This window comes from Homalodisca vitripennis, unplaced genomic scaffold (assembly GCF_021130785.1).
Source record: "Homalodisca vitripennis isolate AUS2020 unplaced genomic scaffold, UT_GWSS_2.1 ScUCBcl_6571;HRSCAF=13850, whole genome shotgun sequence".
Lineage (NCBI taxonomy): Eukaryota > Metazoa > Arthropoda > Insecta > Hemiptera > Cicadellidae > Homalodisca > Homalodisca vitripennis.
Genome location: NW_025782678.1, coordinates 15,993 through 33,238, shown reverse-complemented (window position 1 = coordinate 33,238; position 17,246 = coordinate 15,993). Strand labels below are relative to the sequence as shown.

Genomic DNA, 17,246 nt, shown 5'->3' with positions numbered 1-17,246 from the left:
AGGAGACTCAATGGGTGTCAACTCTTCCTGAATGGTTTTAATTTTTCATTGTAACTTTAGTAAGCGTTTTATAATATCAGGGGTAAGAAGGAGCGTGTGTTAAATAAAAATAATCCGGATATAACAGATAACAGTGACGATATTGTCCCATTACATTAAAGAGAGCAATAGAATTTTCCTCAGAAATATCCACAGAGTGTTCTGTTCACTGTTGATTGATACTACACAAATCATTCGATTTTCTGGCAGCGTATATTGAGAGCCCTGATAAAGTGAAAATACATTGCGATACTCCGAAACCTGGCAAATCGAACCCTGCACTGCGGCATTTATCAGGGCAAGCGTTTTTTCCGGGAAATATCCTCACTTTGGTAAAGGTAACTATTCTGCTTCTTTTATCAATTCCATTCAAAATTATTGGAAAACACACAATGATGTTACTGCTAAACAGGTATATATAGTCTACAAGTATTTTTAATCAGTTCCTACAGTTTGTTCAAGTAATGTGGTAAAGTCAATGTTGATACTTTAATTGGTTACAATTTCGTAAGAATTATCTACATATATATATATAATTTTCCTTCTCAATTCCTAATAATTTAATGTAGGCCTGATGATGTTTTCTTTAAAAACGAAAAGCCTCACAGAAATCAAATCTAACTGTTATTGGAGTGTTTGTTTTAAAAATAAGTAAAGTATTCATACTTTTTCTACTTTACTTCATTGCTTTTTTATAATCAAATCCATCAGAGGAGTTGCACGGGCTTTTGCCCTTCTGGTTAAACAGCCATTTTATTAATAAATGCCTCATAATTTCGCAGTCATTAGCATCCATTTATGTTCAGGATTAGGACTACTAAGGCTATATAAGGCTGTGACCCAGGAAAAGTGATTATTATAGTCTCTGAAGGCTAAGACTTGTTTATTTACAGTGTGTCTCCCCCCCCTTTGTACCTCGGCATATTAATAAGTATTCAAATAATAAATTTGATTAGATATATTAACAAGAATACGGAAATTTTCCACGGTTATGTTCTTCAACAAACAGATACTGGCCTGTCCTCCTCAACAGTTTGAAATAAACTGTTCAAAAATACGACTATGAATTGCTAATATCAAAGCGGAAAACAAAACGTTGCAGTTCATAAACATGTTAATTGTAAGCGACAGGTACAAGTTTTCAAACGTTTTATTTCTGTTGTAACAAACACACGACGATGGCAGTAGTTTGCAAGCTTGTTATCATTTGAAACTACCCATTGTTAATAAACAAACTTTAAATAACGTATTTAAAACGTTCTAATTTTATCAAAGATGCACGAAAGTAACGTCTAACATACTCGTATCTTTACTGTAAACATTCTGTGAATATCAAAGAAAAGTAATAAGAAGTATGATATATTTACAAAGATTAGGCCCTCTGTCCAATAAAGATAATACGACACACCGTGTAGGTGAGAGCAGTACTAACAATACGATTTATTGCGCTGTAAATCGGCGTGGAGCTGATAAGGTGATGAAGGATCATCCTTTTAATATTCGTACATGTTTCCCGAGAGGACATGGTGTGGGATGTAGGGTGCGTTGTGTGGGGTGGGGTGTGTGGGGTGTGTGGGGTGTGTGGTGTGGGGTGGATGGTGTTTTTTCCATGATAGGGGAATTAAGCAATTGGTCGTTAGATGTTAATGGCACCACGAAGAGTCACTAGGATTCCTGGTGCTGTGTAATCTGGTTACTTTAGCAATGCGTGCCTCCTCTCGTCACCTCGCCTTACACATTCCCCGCGGAACGACCCTTAAGTATCACTTCGAAGGGCTGTACCTACAAGGCAGCCGGTCTCCTTCGTACTCACAACAGGGCTTCCACGTTCCATCTTGTTTCTCTGTTTCGACTCCTCCCGTTCCTTCCGTCGTAGAACTTCGTGACAAAGGATAACCTTACATTAAGCATGTGGCGCAATCGCACAAAAACAAGGCGTCAGTGGGCGAGAGCAAAGCGAGATAATTATCGCTGTTTTTGTGTTGTGGTGGTAACAGTGAAACGGTAGTCTAAAAAGGGTCGATTACAGTTGAACATGATTGATTTTCAACAACTGAAGGTTATTCCAATGCCCGAAAAACTGTTTCGAAAATTTGGAAAAACTGATTGAGCGCTCGGTGAGTGTCACTATTGACAAGAAACTATCATCTGTAGCTGATAAAGAGTCTGACATGGAAAGGGCTGTTGAGTTTTGATTCGGGTAATGTAGACGAATTTGTTAAGAACGTGTCGGAAATTACAAATAGAGTTGAGGCAACGGAAAAAACGAAGAATCGAGAGCTTGTGCAGAAAATCGGCAGTTGGAAAAGTATGCCAATCGAAGAAGCTAACAAGTACGCTCGCAACATAACGTACTGATAGAGGGTGTTCCAGATGAGAGAACGTTATGAACTTGGTAAATAAATTAGCACCAGCTATAAATGAGACTATTGTTAACACTGACGAGCAGGCGGCGCACCGTGTGCTACCGAGGGGCGCGAAGAGGCCGAGGCTTATCGTGGTGCAGTTCACCAACCGGCAGAAACGTGACGCTGTCTCAAGAAGGCAAGAAAGGTACGTACTCAAAGTGTGGATATCGTCACCGGAGTAAACTACATATGTTTACATCAGTGGAACATTTAGTGCCTTTCTACAAAAAGATTGTTTCGTGAGGCGAAGCAGATCACCTTTACAAAGTCTTATCTGTATCTGTGGATAAGATATTTATGAGATAAAATCGGTAAGCTAACCCGGTAAGAATATCGTGTTTCGAGGACTTGGACAGGCTTTAACTGGAAAATGAAGATAAGGACTCAAACTGAACTTAGTGCATGATATGGGACAATAGCAAACATCTTCTTATCTGTCACCAGACCATCAAGAGTTTGCGTAAACATTAAGATGGGCTTCTGTTATTTCCAAGGTCGATCTGATAAGTTCTGAGCCTTATCAGATCATTGTCTTGTCTGAGGTTTGGATATACGATGACAAGGTAAACAAACATATTGTTCACGGCTACCTGTTGTTCTACAATGACGACCCTCAAATCTATCCAGAGGTGTTGCGGTTTATGTGTCGGGCTGAATATCTGACAAACATAAATGTTTTTTTTAATAAAACATACAGAAATAATTAAACTAGAAATAAAATTACTTTGTATTTCTTTTAGTTTTAATTTTAGAATTATATTGTATCTATAATGATCAAGTAGACGTAGTTTTAAGTATTTTAAGTCTGATTTAGAAAATGTTACTTTAAAGAATAGTGAAAATGTATGCATAATAATAGGTGATTTGAACATGGACACCCTCTGTAGAAGCCCGGATGAGTTGCAATATAAATCACTGCAGGTTATTGAATTTAAAATTATGTAAATGAACCGACTCGTAAAATTATTACAACTTGTTTGCTTTGCTTTATGTAATCATAAAAAATAGTACTCGGTTGAAATACATGATAATGTTAAGAAACTGAGTTTGACGGACCATTGTGAAAATCATGTTTTATGAAGTCCAGTACTTTGCCTGAACCACGAAAATCTAAATTTTCAAAATGTATTGATTACATTATGCTTAAACGTAGAATATCCTAACAGAACTAGAGTACTGTTGAGGATATTTATACTGTTGATGAATCTTTAAACACATTTTTATGGTTTATGTTTAAGACAGGCCACGTTAAGTGGAATGAACATATTGAATATATGATTGGTAAACTACGAGCTATCAATAGAAACATATATTAGATGCGGCAATATTCTGGTAGTATTGCTTTGAGGACTCTTTTTGTCCTGGTATGAGTCAACCACGAAATTTGGCATAATCCACTGGGGAGGCACTTCACCTACACTGCTACAACCGATAATAGTAGCTAAAAATATGGCCAGCAGAACAATTGGTGGATTTAAAAAATTGAAAATTCTGAGCCTTTATTTCCCAATTTAAATATTCAAAAATTTAATGAACTTTACATTTATAGTATCTTTAGCTATCTTAAAAATATATGTTTATACTTTTTCAAATACATCGATGTAATAGGCCCTTAACAAGTTCAGACATCTTGAAGTTGGAGGTACTACGACTGTTCAAGGAGATAAGCAGATATCAATGTCATTACCAAACAGTACAAATATTTAATAAAAATAACCATAACTCCAAGATAGGACCAAATTTAAGAAAAACTTAACATTTCTCATTGTGCAAAATAATAAACCCTCTAAAAGAGTAATATTTGAGACGGTTATTTGTATTGGAAAATAAATATTTTTACTACAACCACTTTCGGTATTATATAGTGTCAAATGATTTAATTAGTTTTTGCATAAGTATATGAATGTGTTTGTGAGTGTTATGTATAAGAATGTGTGTATGTATAAGTATGTATAATGAACATTTGTAAACAAATTGATTTTTAATATTATTTTATTTATTAATTTTCATTTTATGTATGTATTTATGTGTGCAAACTTGGAAACCTAGGAAAATAACTAGAAAACAGTTTGCTTATGAATGAATTAAAATATTTAATAATTTCATTATACAAAGCAGTGACGAGTTGTTTTTTTAAAGAAAACTAAAAAAAATGAAAGCAAAAACATTATATTTTCTAAATGATAATATAATGAACTGCTGCATAATGTGATTCCTGATCATGGCTTTGCAGTTGAAGAGTTTTACACGTTTTGTTTATATTTATTGAGTTCTGTTACTGGACTTTTTGTTGGAAATTTTATTACTCTTTTATTGGATTTATAAGTTTATTATTTGGTATTATTATTGATCTTTGTTGTTGTTATGAATATGGATGTTTATTGTTGTTCATATTGTTATTGTTATTAATTTATTTTATTGCGCAATAACCTACACATCTAGGTATACACTCATGGGAGAGCTTACATGCACTATGAGGTCACTTAGAGTAGCTTTTAGTCAAAAGGTCTTATTGTTTGTTGTTGTAGTTGTAAACAGTATTTATTATGGGTATTTTTATTTGTTGGGATATATTTTGTTTTAAAATCGTTGTACTTACTGGTGTTAAATAATTGTTCTTGTTATTAGAAAATGTTATCCTTATACTATTGCACTGGGTAGTTCCCATATAAACGTACAGTAGTTGAAAAGTGTATACTTATAATTTCTTAGTCCCGCACGGCCATATGAGGGAAATGTTATCATGTATAAAGCAACTAATTATTAAAAAATTAAAGTATTTAAACTGTGAACTATACGTGTATCTGAGACTTAAAATGACTTACTAGAGAACGATTTACTTTATGTAAATGTGTATACATGTGGATATATTTTAATTTTGTTTCTATAGAAACTTATTTTCTTTCCTTCAATAACATGGGGTGTGGTGTGTGAGGGGTGGTTTATGGAATGTCCGGTGTGGTGTGTGGGTTGTCGTGGTGGTGAGGTGGGAAGTGGTGTGTGGGGTTTGGTGGACGAAGTGTGAGATTTTGTGTGTTCGGTGTGGTGGTAGGTGGTGGGAAGTAGTGTGGGGGGTGTGATGTACGAAGTGTGAGGTGTGGGGTGCGGTGGACGGAGTATGAGGTATTGTGTGTGTTTGGTGTGGTGGTAGGGGGTGAGAAGTGGTGTGTGGGGTGTGATGTACGAAGTGTGAGGTGTGGGGTGCGGTGGACGGAGTATGAGGTATTGTGTGTGTTTGGTGTGGTGGTAGGGGTGGGAAGTGGTGTGTGGGGTGTGATGTACGAAGTGTGAGGTGTGGGGTGCGGTGGACGGAGTATGAGGTATTGTGTGTGTTTGGTGTGGTGGTAGGGGTGGGAAGTGGTGTGGGGGTTGTGATGTACGAAGTGTGAGGTGTGGGGTGCGGTGGACGGAGTATGAGGTATTGTGTGTGTTTGGTGTGGTGGTAGGGGTGGGAAGTGGTGTGGGGGTTGTGATGTACGAAGTGTGAGGTGTGGGGTGCGGTGGACGGAGTGTGAGGTATTGTGTGTGTTTGGTGTGGTGGTAGGGGGTGAGAAGTGGTGTGTGGGGTGTGATGTACGAAGTGTGAGGTGTGGGGTGTGCGGTGGACGGAGTATGAGGTATTGTGTGTGTTTGGTGTGGTGGTAGGGGGTGAGAAGTGGTGTGTGGGGTGTGATGTACGAAGTGTGAGGTGTGGGGTGCGGTGGACCGAGTGTGAGGTATTATGTGTGTTTGGTGTGGTGGTAGGGGTGGGAAGTGGTGTGGGGGGTGGTATACGAAGTGTGAGGTGTGGGGTGTGGTGGACAGAGTGTGGGATGCGGTGGTGTTTGGTGTGGGGGTAGGGGGTGGGAAGTGGTGTGTGGGGTGTGGTGTACGAAGTGTGAGGTGTGAGGTGTGGAGTGTTGAAGGTCTCCTGTTGACCCACAAAACTAAGGAGTTGTGGGCGGTAATGATAGATAAAGTTGTTGTTTCTCTTCAGAACTGATCATAATTGTATAAAATTATTTACTTTGTGTGTTGTTAGGGGTGTACCCTAATTAGTCGATTTTATCCGATAACATATCCCTTATTAATAATAACGCGTAGATAAATTGTATTTTAATACCATCAATTTTTATCTAAGAAAACAAAGTATGTGTAATCAAATTCTGTTCTGTGAAGTCGAGACTTCTGGAAACTGACTTCCTGTTTTAACTTTAGAATAACAGATTATTAAAAAAAAAATTTTTAATAAACAGTAAAAATAATGCTTCATAAATTGTATTATATTTAAATTTACAATTTAAGGTAAACTGTATTCTCAAGGTACATAATCAGCAATTTCGTTAATTATCTGAAGTTAGAATAGTTTACAGAAAGAAACTTTAAGCTTTGCTGAAAACATTAGGTGCTAAATCTTAATAGTTTCGCCAATTAGTTTTAACTCGCATTATGATTTTTTTTTATTTAAAATACTTTTCATAATTAAATAATTCCGCACAATTTTAATATTAAAACCACGATTAACGTTTCTGCTGCAAAAGATTAGAATTTTATTATACTCTAACAAATAAATACTTGAAATCAATAATTCTGATTATCATAAATCAACATTCATTTCGAATGCTCTAAACAAAAAAATTTTTATTCTTGATGCTTTATCAGGTAATGTAATTACAATTCTTACATGGTTACACGTAGAAATTCCATTTTTGATTTTGATGTAGTCAACATCTTCAACATAATATCGAGACGTTAAAAGCTTATTTTAAGCGCTTTCTAGCGTCTCAAGCATCTTATACTGCCGACGACTTTATGGCATTCGACTGGGAGACCGCACATTTGGAATACTGACAATCGGCGTTGGAAAATAGGAAAATTGGCATGAACGAAGGGCGTCTTTTAAAATAATGTATGTTTGGCTGGGGTCTTAATTTTAGTTCTTGCTCAAAATCGTAGAAAAAAAAATTAAGTTATATATTTGTTGAAATGGCCTGGCAATAAAAGATTTGAATTTGAATTAAAAAAGAAGAATAACAATTTTTACTTATATAACCAACCAATAGGTAGTACAACTTGTCCATGTATTATTGAATCAATTTGTTACATCAAATTTTATGTAATCATAATGGCAAATAAAGCGCTAAATTTTAATTCACTATTAAATTTCTTTATTAAGCCTTTTTGTTTTTTATGGAGCATACTATGCAATTATGAATTATTTTTACTACGACACTCCGTTATCTCGTTTTTATCAAGGAAGAAAATAAGTTGATAATATTTAATGCTTCACTCCTGTGTGGCCTTTTAGAGCTTTAAAACAAACTTTGACGAGTTTCCCTTGGCGCATCGGGGAATATTTTATTCAGTCATTTAAGAAAACTTTTCCTCCAAGCACCGCCAGAGAGTTGTTCTAAGTAACATCTAATATTGACTGGAGACTACTTACCCGAGCAGGATCAACACCAGACGCTCATTGGAAACGGAGTAGTAATCCCTAGAACATAAGTGAAAACTTACTTAACAAAAATATCAATTTTCAGACTTTCATGCTTTTTACACTAATAATTTATAGCGTTTTTAAATAAATGGAGGACACCCCTGACAGATTAATATGCTAGTTCTGGTTCATTTCCGTTACGTTTGGCTGACTTAGTTCCAAAAAGATGAGGCTGGTGGTCCTTGCCCGTTATAGAGTGCCTTACATATGTCAGCTAATATGATTAATGTTTAGACTCTGAAGATGTTGTCAACTGATATAAGATTGTTATGACAGCTACTAATTTCATCATACTGGAATTTCAATTTCACCTGATGAGACAATGAGAATAACCTCTTCACCTAGATTGCACTACTTTTCGTAGTCTGAGTGTCTCTGATATCGAAAACGATGCTGAGGTTCGTTTTCAAACGTTTTCGTTCTTCGTCACCGACTATTTTTTAATCCCTTCAGACGAACATGACTCCAGATTTCAGGAGTCAAGTCTGCAACAGCATTAGATTTCAGATGCTGCACGTAAGAGAAATGTGTATTGGAGCTTCAACATTCACATCGAATCAGATCTTCCCATCCATAGCTGCTTTAATATGAAATTAAATCAACTTTTGTTTAACAATTTAATTTTCGCTAAACAAAAGGACAAATAGAATGGTTGTTTATTTTGTATGGTGTTAGTGTGGGTGTTTCCATTCTACAGTTTTCTCATCATATTCAAGTTCCACCTTGCACTGCTACAATCCAACGTTTATAGTTAGAAGCAGTATTCAGGTCTTTGCCCAACACTGCTACAATCCAACGTTTATAGTTAGATGCATTATTCAGGTCTTTTTCCAACACTGCCACTGTCCAACGTTTATAGTTAGAAGCATTATTCAGGTCTTTGCCCAACACTGCTACAGTCCAACGTTTATAGTTAGATGCATTTAATTCAGGTCTTTGCCCAACACTGCTACTGTCAAACGTTTATAGTTAGATGCATTATTCAGGTCTTTGCCCAACACTGCTACAATCCAACGTTTATAGTTAGATGCATTATTCAGGTCTTTGCCCAACACTGCTACAATCCAACGTTTATAGTTAGATGCATTATTCAGGTCTTTGCCCAACACTGCTACAATCCAACGTTTATAGTTAGATGCATTATTCAGGTCTTTGCCCAAACACTGCTACAATCCAACGTTTATAGTTAGAAGCAGTATTCAGGTCTTTGCCCAACACTGTTACTGTCCAACGTTTATAGTTAGAAGCATTATTCGGGAGTTTTTTGTAGAAGTTGATAGTGAGAGATTTTTAGAGAATAATTTGCGATGCTGATAGTAAATGTAATGTTGAATTAATGAGGTTGAAGTTGTGAATACATTAATGGAAATTAAGGTGTTAATTAGAAATTGAATGGAAGGATTAGAGAGTTAAGGAATAGGGGAAGGGTTCGGCAAATGGTGCACCAACCACAGTTGTCAATACTCGGCTTGTTCTATAGTCATTTACACTATGGCCATTTGTGTAAAGATTTGTCTCCAAACCACTCATTGACTATTGAGTCCTCAATAAAAGGCGCGCTAGAAGCCTGGGATCTGAACCCATAATCTCGAACTTTAAAGGCGGACACTCTACCACTGAGCTATCCAGACTTCCAGTAGTTTAGTAAAAATCACTAGCTTATAACGAAATCTATTTCATTAGAACTTTATGTGTATTTTATTCAAAAATCGTGTTTCCAAAACTAACCGATTTTAATGAAATTTGGCACACATATAGTAAATACTTAACTCTTTCGACTTAACTTACCCGAAAAATTGGAATGATCGATATCCTATTCCTCAATATTCATAAAAAATAAAAAGTAATCCGAAAAAAAATTTGCAACTTCATAAACTAACTATTCATGAAAATAAACTTTTAAAATTCATTCAAACCATACTTTATTGGAAAAAATCTTATATCTTATAAACTATTTATTAGAGCTTGTCCGATGAATTTTTTTAACAATGAGTAAGTATTGAAGAATGTTTTTGAATCATCACTTCTGGTCCAACACTTAAAGTGACCTTTGAAAAAGATTTTTCTTTATATTAACCCCATTTTTTATATAGTCTCTTGAAATTAAAAATAAAGCGTCTATCATCGTCTTTAAAATGTGTGCAAAATATAAAAATGAACAGTTTATGAAAATATTCATAAAACTTTATTGAATTTCTTTAATATTATTTTTAATTACATCTTATGCTAACAATTCCTCAGAAACAACAACATAGCAGGTTGATTTTTAACAACGTTTTGAAAACCGCTATATGATAGATCATACCATTCTGTATGATTTCTTTTCTGAGAGAAAATCCTTTTTGTTCAATAAATTACCAATCTGAACATAATATTTTGAGTTTTTTTAAATTTCAGTAGTCCATTGAATTTCTTGTAGTGGTTTTATAAACAATCATTGCAACTTTAATAAAATATTTGTTTATTGTAATTTTCCATCAACTGTCATATCATTTCCAGTTTTGGTTTCAATATCACATCATCATATTCATCCCTTATAAAACTAATGTGAAATCCCCCTTCATAGATAAAAAAATATATTTTCCAAGAATCCTAAATCCGAAATAAGATAAATTTCCAACCGCTTCAAAAACTGTGCAAAAAATCTATTCAAATTCATTTTAAGTGTGTAAAATATCACTTTTACATTAAGAAATAGTCCTTTTAATTTTTAATCGACCATAAATTTCAATTCCTTTTATGAATTAATATGTTTTTCTTACTGGAATTTTATATTATATGATTGACCATCTTCTTTTGTTACAGTTTCAAAAATATAAAATTAAACATTGTATTAACAAACTATCCTCAGCAAAATCAATAATTAACTTGTTTTTTTATTTAATTCATTCAAAAGTTGTTTACTAGTTGGATAAACATTTTTATATTCTGCTCTCTCAATATCAACCAAAATATTTCTTTAATACATAATTTATTTTTAAAATTGCAAAATCATTTTAATAACATTTACATAACGTTTCAAAAATATTTAACATACCTAAATTTTTCATAAGATATTAACAAAAGGTTTTAATAAAGTATTAAAAGTAAATAAATTTATCAACTTCATCATATTTAGGATTTAATTTTTTTAATTTTGCAACTTCACCTCTATATTTCAATAACATTTTCGTATAATAATCTCCATGATATATAATATTATTAAAATTAATTTTTAAATTCTTAAAACAATTATGCACTTAACTGTTGATAAAGGCAAATAACAGACAAATAATAATAGGTATTTTCTTTAATAACATCAGATGTAAGTTTTGATACGTTGCAATGTTAAACCAATTTAAACTTATTAATGTATAATCTTGTCATATAGAACATATTTTTAATTGCTTCATAATGTCCGAGCAGATTGATTAGATGAATCAGATGATCTTGGAGATCTATAATAATGATCGCGGGGGAGCAGGGGTTAAGAAAAGAATGAAGTGCTGGGAGGATTGATGATCCGACGGTCGCGAAATACTGAAGGAGATTATTGATGGTTAAGTCAAAATGAAAGAAAAAACAAAACATCTTTAATTTTGACAGAAGCTTCCTCAAATCCAAAATAATTGCAGTGATGAAATAACGACGTGTACAATTAAAATATTAAAAAACGCCTTCATTCGTAATGCTTTTTTTAACCAGTCACTTTAGTTCAATGTTTCATGTTTCTTAGATTAAATTACTGTACAGTGGGTCCAAAAGAAGATTTGACTTGGGTGTGTTTATGACCATGTTTTTTATGATTTACGTAACGGAAATTTCTAAACAGTACTGGGACCTTCGTAGTAATTATGAAATCGTTATCAACACTTCAACATAAAAACAAAATGTATGGTACACTTTAGTACTTAGTAGTAATTAGATTAGGATTTAGTAAGGTAAATTTAGTACTTAACATAATTTTCAACGGTGCCGACCATTCAGGTCACAAGTAACCTGATTCCATTTCCTCAGTCAGTTCTGAAAACAAACTAAGAAAATAAAAGAAAAGTGTAAGTGGACACTTTGAAGTGAATCGGTTGATTTATTTCCAGTGGCTGACACGAACTTTACAAACTTGTCGGAACAATTTGTCCGTGTGATACTTCAATTATCACTTCGGTTCTGCTTGAGAATGTGTGGAACTGATTTTCACGACTGAAGAAGATCGCGATTACTATTTTGAAGCAGAAATAAAAAAAGCTTTTCAAGTAATAATTTTACTTCAAATATAACCTTTTAATGTGTTGCGATAACGGATTAACTGTATATTCTATATGTAACGATATTACAAAACAATACATTTAAACATTTCATGTTTATAATATTATAATTGCGAAAGTGCGTTTGTTTGTTTTGCTTTCACATGTAAACTATTAAACCGATTGTACTGAAATTTTACATGTTCGTTCTCTTGCTCCCTGGGATGAATATAGGGCTATTCGTATTTCGAAAATCCCTCTGGTCTATGCCCCACTGTTACTAAAGCGGTAAAAAATCCCATCTTTGTCTCTAAGGTTTTGTAATATGAAAGAGTCTGTTAAATGTAATCATTCTTTGCAAACATTGTATAATGACAGAACGACCATATGTTTAATTAATTTATCCATTAATTTCAATTTGTTTACATTTTTATAGAGTTCCGGCACAATAAAAGTAACTAAACTTTTTATTTCAGCAGCGTAGCAACAAGGCAAACCAATTAATACATGTTGGATTTTACCTATTCTGGATGTAGGCCTACTAAATTGGAAATGTGTCTACTAAGGTATCGAATTTCACATTGTGGTAACAAGACAAAATCCTATATAGGACCAAATTTTGTTTCCTTAGCTTAAATAGTTCTAAATATATTAATTATTTATAAAAAAATACAAAATGACGACTAACGACGGTAAACGACACATTTTTCGACCTATACTAATAGGTCGTTTTTGCTTGAAATGATGAATACTATCACCCACAGAAGTTTGTGACAATCTTTTTGTGAATACACCGTATATATATATATATATATATATATATATATATATATATATATATATATATACGGTATATATGTATGTATATATATATATATACGGTGTATTCACAAAATATATATATATATATATATATACACTGTTTCAAGGGGATACCAACATCCAATTTTGCTTTGGAAACATAATTAACCAGAAGTGAAAACCCTGAAATAAGAATTCATTCCTCTTAATAATGAAAACTGGAAAATGGGCACCTACCTGATGCTTGATATATTACTAATTCCGTTTTTAAAATATCATAGGACCCTACAAAGTCACAGACTTGTGTCAGGGGTGGAGGTGGGAACGAGGGGCTTCGGCCCCAGCACGTATTTACACCACAAGTGCTTTCACTAAGGATGCTATGAACTTCTCTAGATAGGTCTAAAATAGTTGTTACTGATATCATGGGACCTATTATTTAAAATATATAAAAAACAAATACAATTAATAAATTACTTCTAGTATATAATTTTAATGCTATATACCAATGCTTAAAGACACTTAAGAAATATTTGACAGATTTTAGAAAAAAAAAATTAATAGTGAATAGCCTACTTTAGCGGAGCAAGAAGATGCATGTTTCCCCTCATTTTATCGAGTTACATATTTGCAATGATTCGATAGGGAGACACATGTTCATATTTTCTTAAGTTAGACACAAAACGAACGGCGGTATGTTGCATTCTTTGGTTTCTGAAATACGTTCCTCCTTCAATTTGCTGTTTCCATAGGCCGGGTACAATAGTAAAGTATTGATCAATCAATCAATCATATTTTTTTTTCTTACAAAAATATAATATTATAGCCTATATATATTTTTATATTTATTATATTATATTATATATAAATAAATATATTTTATATATCATACATAATATTAAATATAATATAATACTATATTATATTTATATTTTATATTATTACTATATTATTTAATATTTATTTATTTATTTTGTTTTTTTATTGATAAAACAGTGACTGCATCGACTGCAGTCTGGCGGACGGTTGCGGTAACAAAGTCCTAAATCTCTAAAGCCATCTTAATCTCCCTGGACGATGAACAACGTGGGTGGCGAGCATCTTGACCCTCCCCGGAGTCGTGCCAAATACATCTTACTATAAGGAAGCACAGACGTTAAAGATAGAAGAAATGTACAAGTTTTAACTATTTGTTTATAATTTTTCATTATGTTATACACACAATGTATAACATATACATATATTATACACAAATCTTATATATACAATTTTTGAATGTCTATTGAAATTAAATTTGGCTATTGCCATTTATCCAAATTTAACTAATGTAAATTACAGCCGTTTGACAGGTATTTGCTCTTCCGATCATATGTTACTTCGGTTACTTAAACGCAAATTTGACAGATACGGGCAAATACAAAATAATTGAATCGTAAAATGTAAGGGCTCTGGAAACGTTGGATTGTTTTAGATACAGGGTTTCGATTGGGATAAGTGTCATTATATAAATTCCTTACTTCGTCATAAGATCTCACCCAGTCTCCGTAACCTCGCATCATCAGGATCATAATACGCTCCTGTTCACTTAAACACTCAATTTCAAGGTAATCACAAAAGCACGTCTTAACTGTGTTTAATTCCAACCACAAACTAAACATGATACTGGACATTCTGAACACTGATAAGATAAGGGAGGCCTGCCCTGCAGCAGGTAATAACTGCAAAACAAGTTTGAGTTGTAAGGGAAGTGGGTTGTCTATTGAAATTATTTACCCTCTGAATGTGGATGTTCATGTTTTGCCTCGATTAAATTTTAATTAATTTCAATGGGCTTCCGTTTTGTACTGGGTCGAGATAGAAAGCTCTAATTTCCACTGTTCTTCTTCTTTTATTATCTTCTTCTTCTCTTATCATCTTCTTTTTACCCTGTTTATCTTTTATGCGATAAAATTGTTTGAGCACTCGGGAACTGTGAAATTCATTTAACTAATACTGATATTGATTTCTAAACACTTAACACTATTATGATGAGATTTATGCTTATTTTGAACACTATGCAGTAAATTATCAACATCCTAATTGTATGCAGTCCGTAGAAAAATTTCCTATAAATGATCTTAGACTCCAGACTCTGCACGTAAAAAAACATTGGGTATTCTAGTAATGTGAACGTTTAAATAAATGAAGAAAGAGAATCCACCGACAAAAGAAAGGCCAGCTAGAGACAAAGCAGCACTTAAGAAAGGCAGTAGCACTCTACGTGAGAAATGCAACAGAGATTTATTAGCAGAGTCTTTCTTCTAAATCTCCATTACGTTTGGAATTGGAAAGTTTCCATGCATTAGTTATTTTCTCTGGTATGTCTGGCAGCAAATGAGAAAATTTACTACTTCGTTTTGGATTCTGACTATTATAGCTATGTTCACAGTTCACAGTTCAAAAAAAATCGTTATTTGTACAATATATTACAGCAAATACATATTGTCAAGTGCAGTAATCACGTGTGACAAATCTTTACACATACGACAACATAAAAATTGCAATATACTTTGGTCGGCTGCACATTAAATTAATAAACAAACTTGATTTTTTGCAAATATTTTATTAAACTGTTATTATTTGCATGAACCAAAGCTGTTACCACAACTAATAATCAAAATAACACACCAATTATATTAAATCTTATTACAATCTTATTTATTATTGACTAAATGCGTGGGAACTGACTGCACACACGGCACTGACGTTTGGCAGACAGTCGGACAATTCAGCGACATGTCCAGACCTGTTCGGCTAGGTCTATGACCTAACACAGGTTCGCTGTAAACACAGCACAGCTTCGAGTTAGCGAGGGTTGATCTGAAAATTTCGAGTTGTAGAGGTAATGTATTTAAAGACTTCGACTTATCTACAGAACTTCGAGTTATAGAGGTAATTTGTCTATCACTTCGAGTTATTGAGGTAAAATTCGGGTGCTAAATTAATTCGAGTTACGCATGGTTTTTTTCGACTTAGGCAGGTTTTCTCAAGGGAACGGAAAAAAATTCGAGTTATCAAAGAATTCGACTTATTGGTTCGAGTTATCGAGAGAGTCGAATGTACTACAATTATCATAGTGTACTCAGTGTTTCTACCATGTAATTAGAACATTCCTCATTAATGTTTTGACTGATGTAAACAATTTTCTCATCTTAAAAACGTTCAATTAATACTTGGTCAATGTGATTTGATGGACCCTACAGTCATTTGCTGCAGAAATTAATCAAGAATACTGAATAGTTTGAAATAACCCTAAGAACCTTTACAATGCTAGGTTATGTGCTCTTTAATACATGGAGTAGTCAGGGAGATGTTTTGTTGGCACATTTTTAAGGTAAGTTTTCCATTTAGATTATATGTACATATCCACTTTTGGGCAAGGTCTTTAAAATCCAGTAGTCAATGTTTAACGTTCCATCTAAAAGTTTCGATGTTACAATTAACATGAGGGGAATAACCAAATTTGAGACAAAACTTGGCGAGACATTTCTCAGCTAGTGCGAAAACCTTTGAATTATGTTCTTACAACCATTTTAAATCCTTATCTAATCAGATTTCGTTCAATAAGTATGTTTTGGAAAAATTCAAAGGATTTTTTTCAAATATACAACTCTAGGGTTGTAATTTAAATAAGAATAAATAACGTAAGCAGAATGTTTACATCTGAATCCGGTGTTATCATCTGAGATTTCTAGTTTACACCTCATTGAAAGAAACACAAATAACATCTTGAAATATTTCCGCCTCACTCTGGACTACCACCTAATATGAAATTCACAAACAGAAGTTGGCTTTTGTCCATAAAATAAGAACTTGCTCCAATTCGGGGTCATAGTGGCTTTGGCATAGAAGAGAAAGTTTATATTTTGTAATACAAAATATTGTATTTGTTACATTAATGCTCCATTTATCCCATACGAGTACTTCTTTTCCCATTCAAAACGATTTGCATATTTTTTGTTAGTAAAGGTTATATTATATACACGTTTATTCGAAATAATGTATGTGACCTACTAGATTTGGAAAATGTGAACAAGTTATAAAAATGGGTTATATTATAAAATCTGTATACTTCTAGTATCGTTATATTGCTATTTATTCTTTGGAAATAGTTAAAAGAAATTTAGTTCAAAAACCGGTTGAAGTAACAGTTGTAAATTTTTAATTGAACTAAAATAAAATAGACTCAAAAGTGACTCCAGATTCCAGGAGTCAATTCTGTGAAAGCGCCAGACTTCAGACGCTCAGACGCTGTACTAA

At 33.5% G+C, this 17,246-nt stretch overlaps 1 protein-coding gene across 1 annotated transcript; it reads right to left on the bottom strand.

Annotated features, from left to right (window-relative positions):
• Nucleotides 1–5,363: 5,363 nt before the first annotated feature.
• On the bottom strand, nucleotides 5,364–7,920 carry LOC124373864 (extensin-like; the record flags this gene model as incomplete). Its single annotated transcript, XM_046832185.1, has 2 exons — nucleotides 5,364–6,357; nucleotides 7,873–7,920. Coding segments are annotated over 2 exons (1,042 nt in total), but the record flags the coding sequence as incomplete, so codon positions are not given.
• Nucleotides 7,921–17,246: the final 9,326 nt, after the last annotated feature.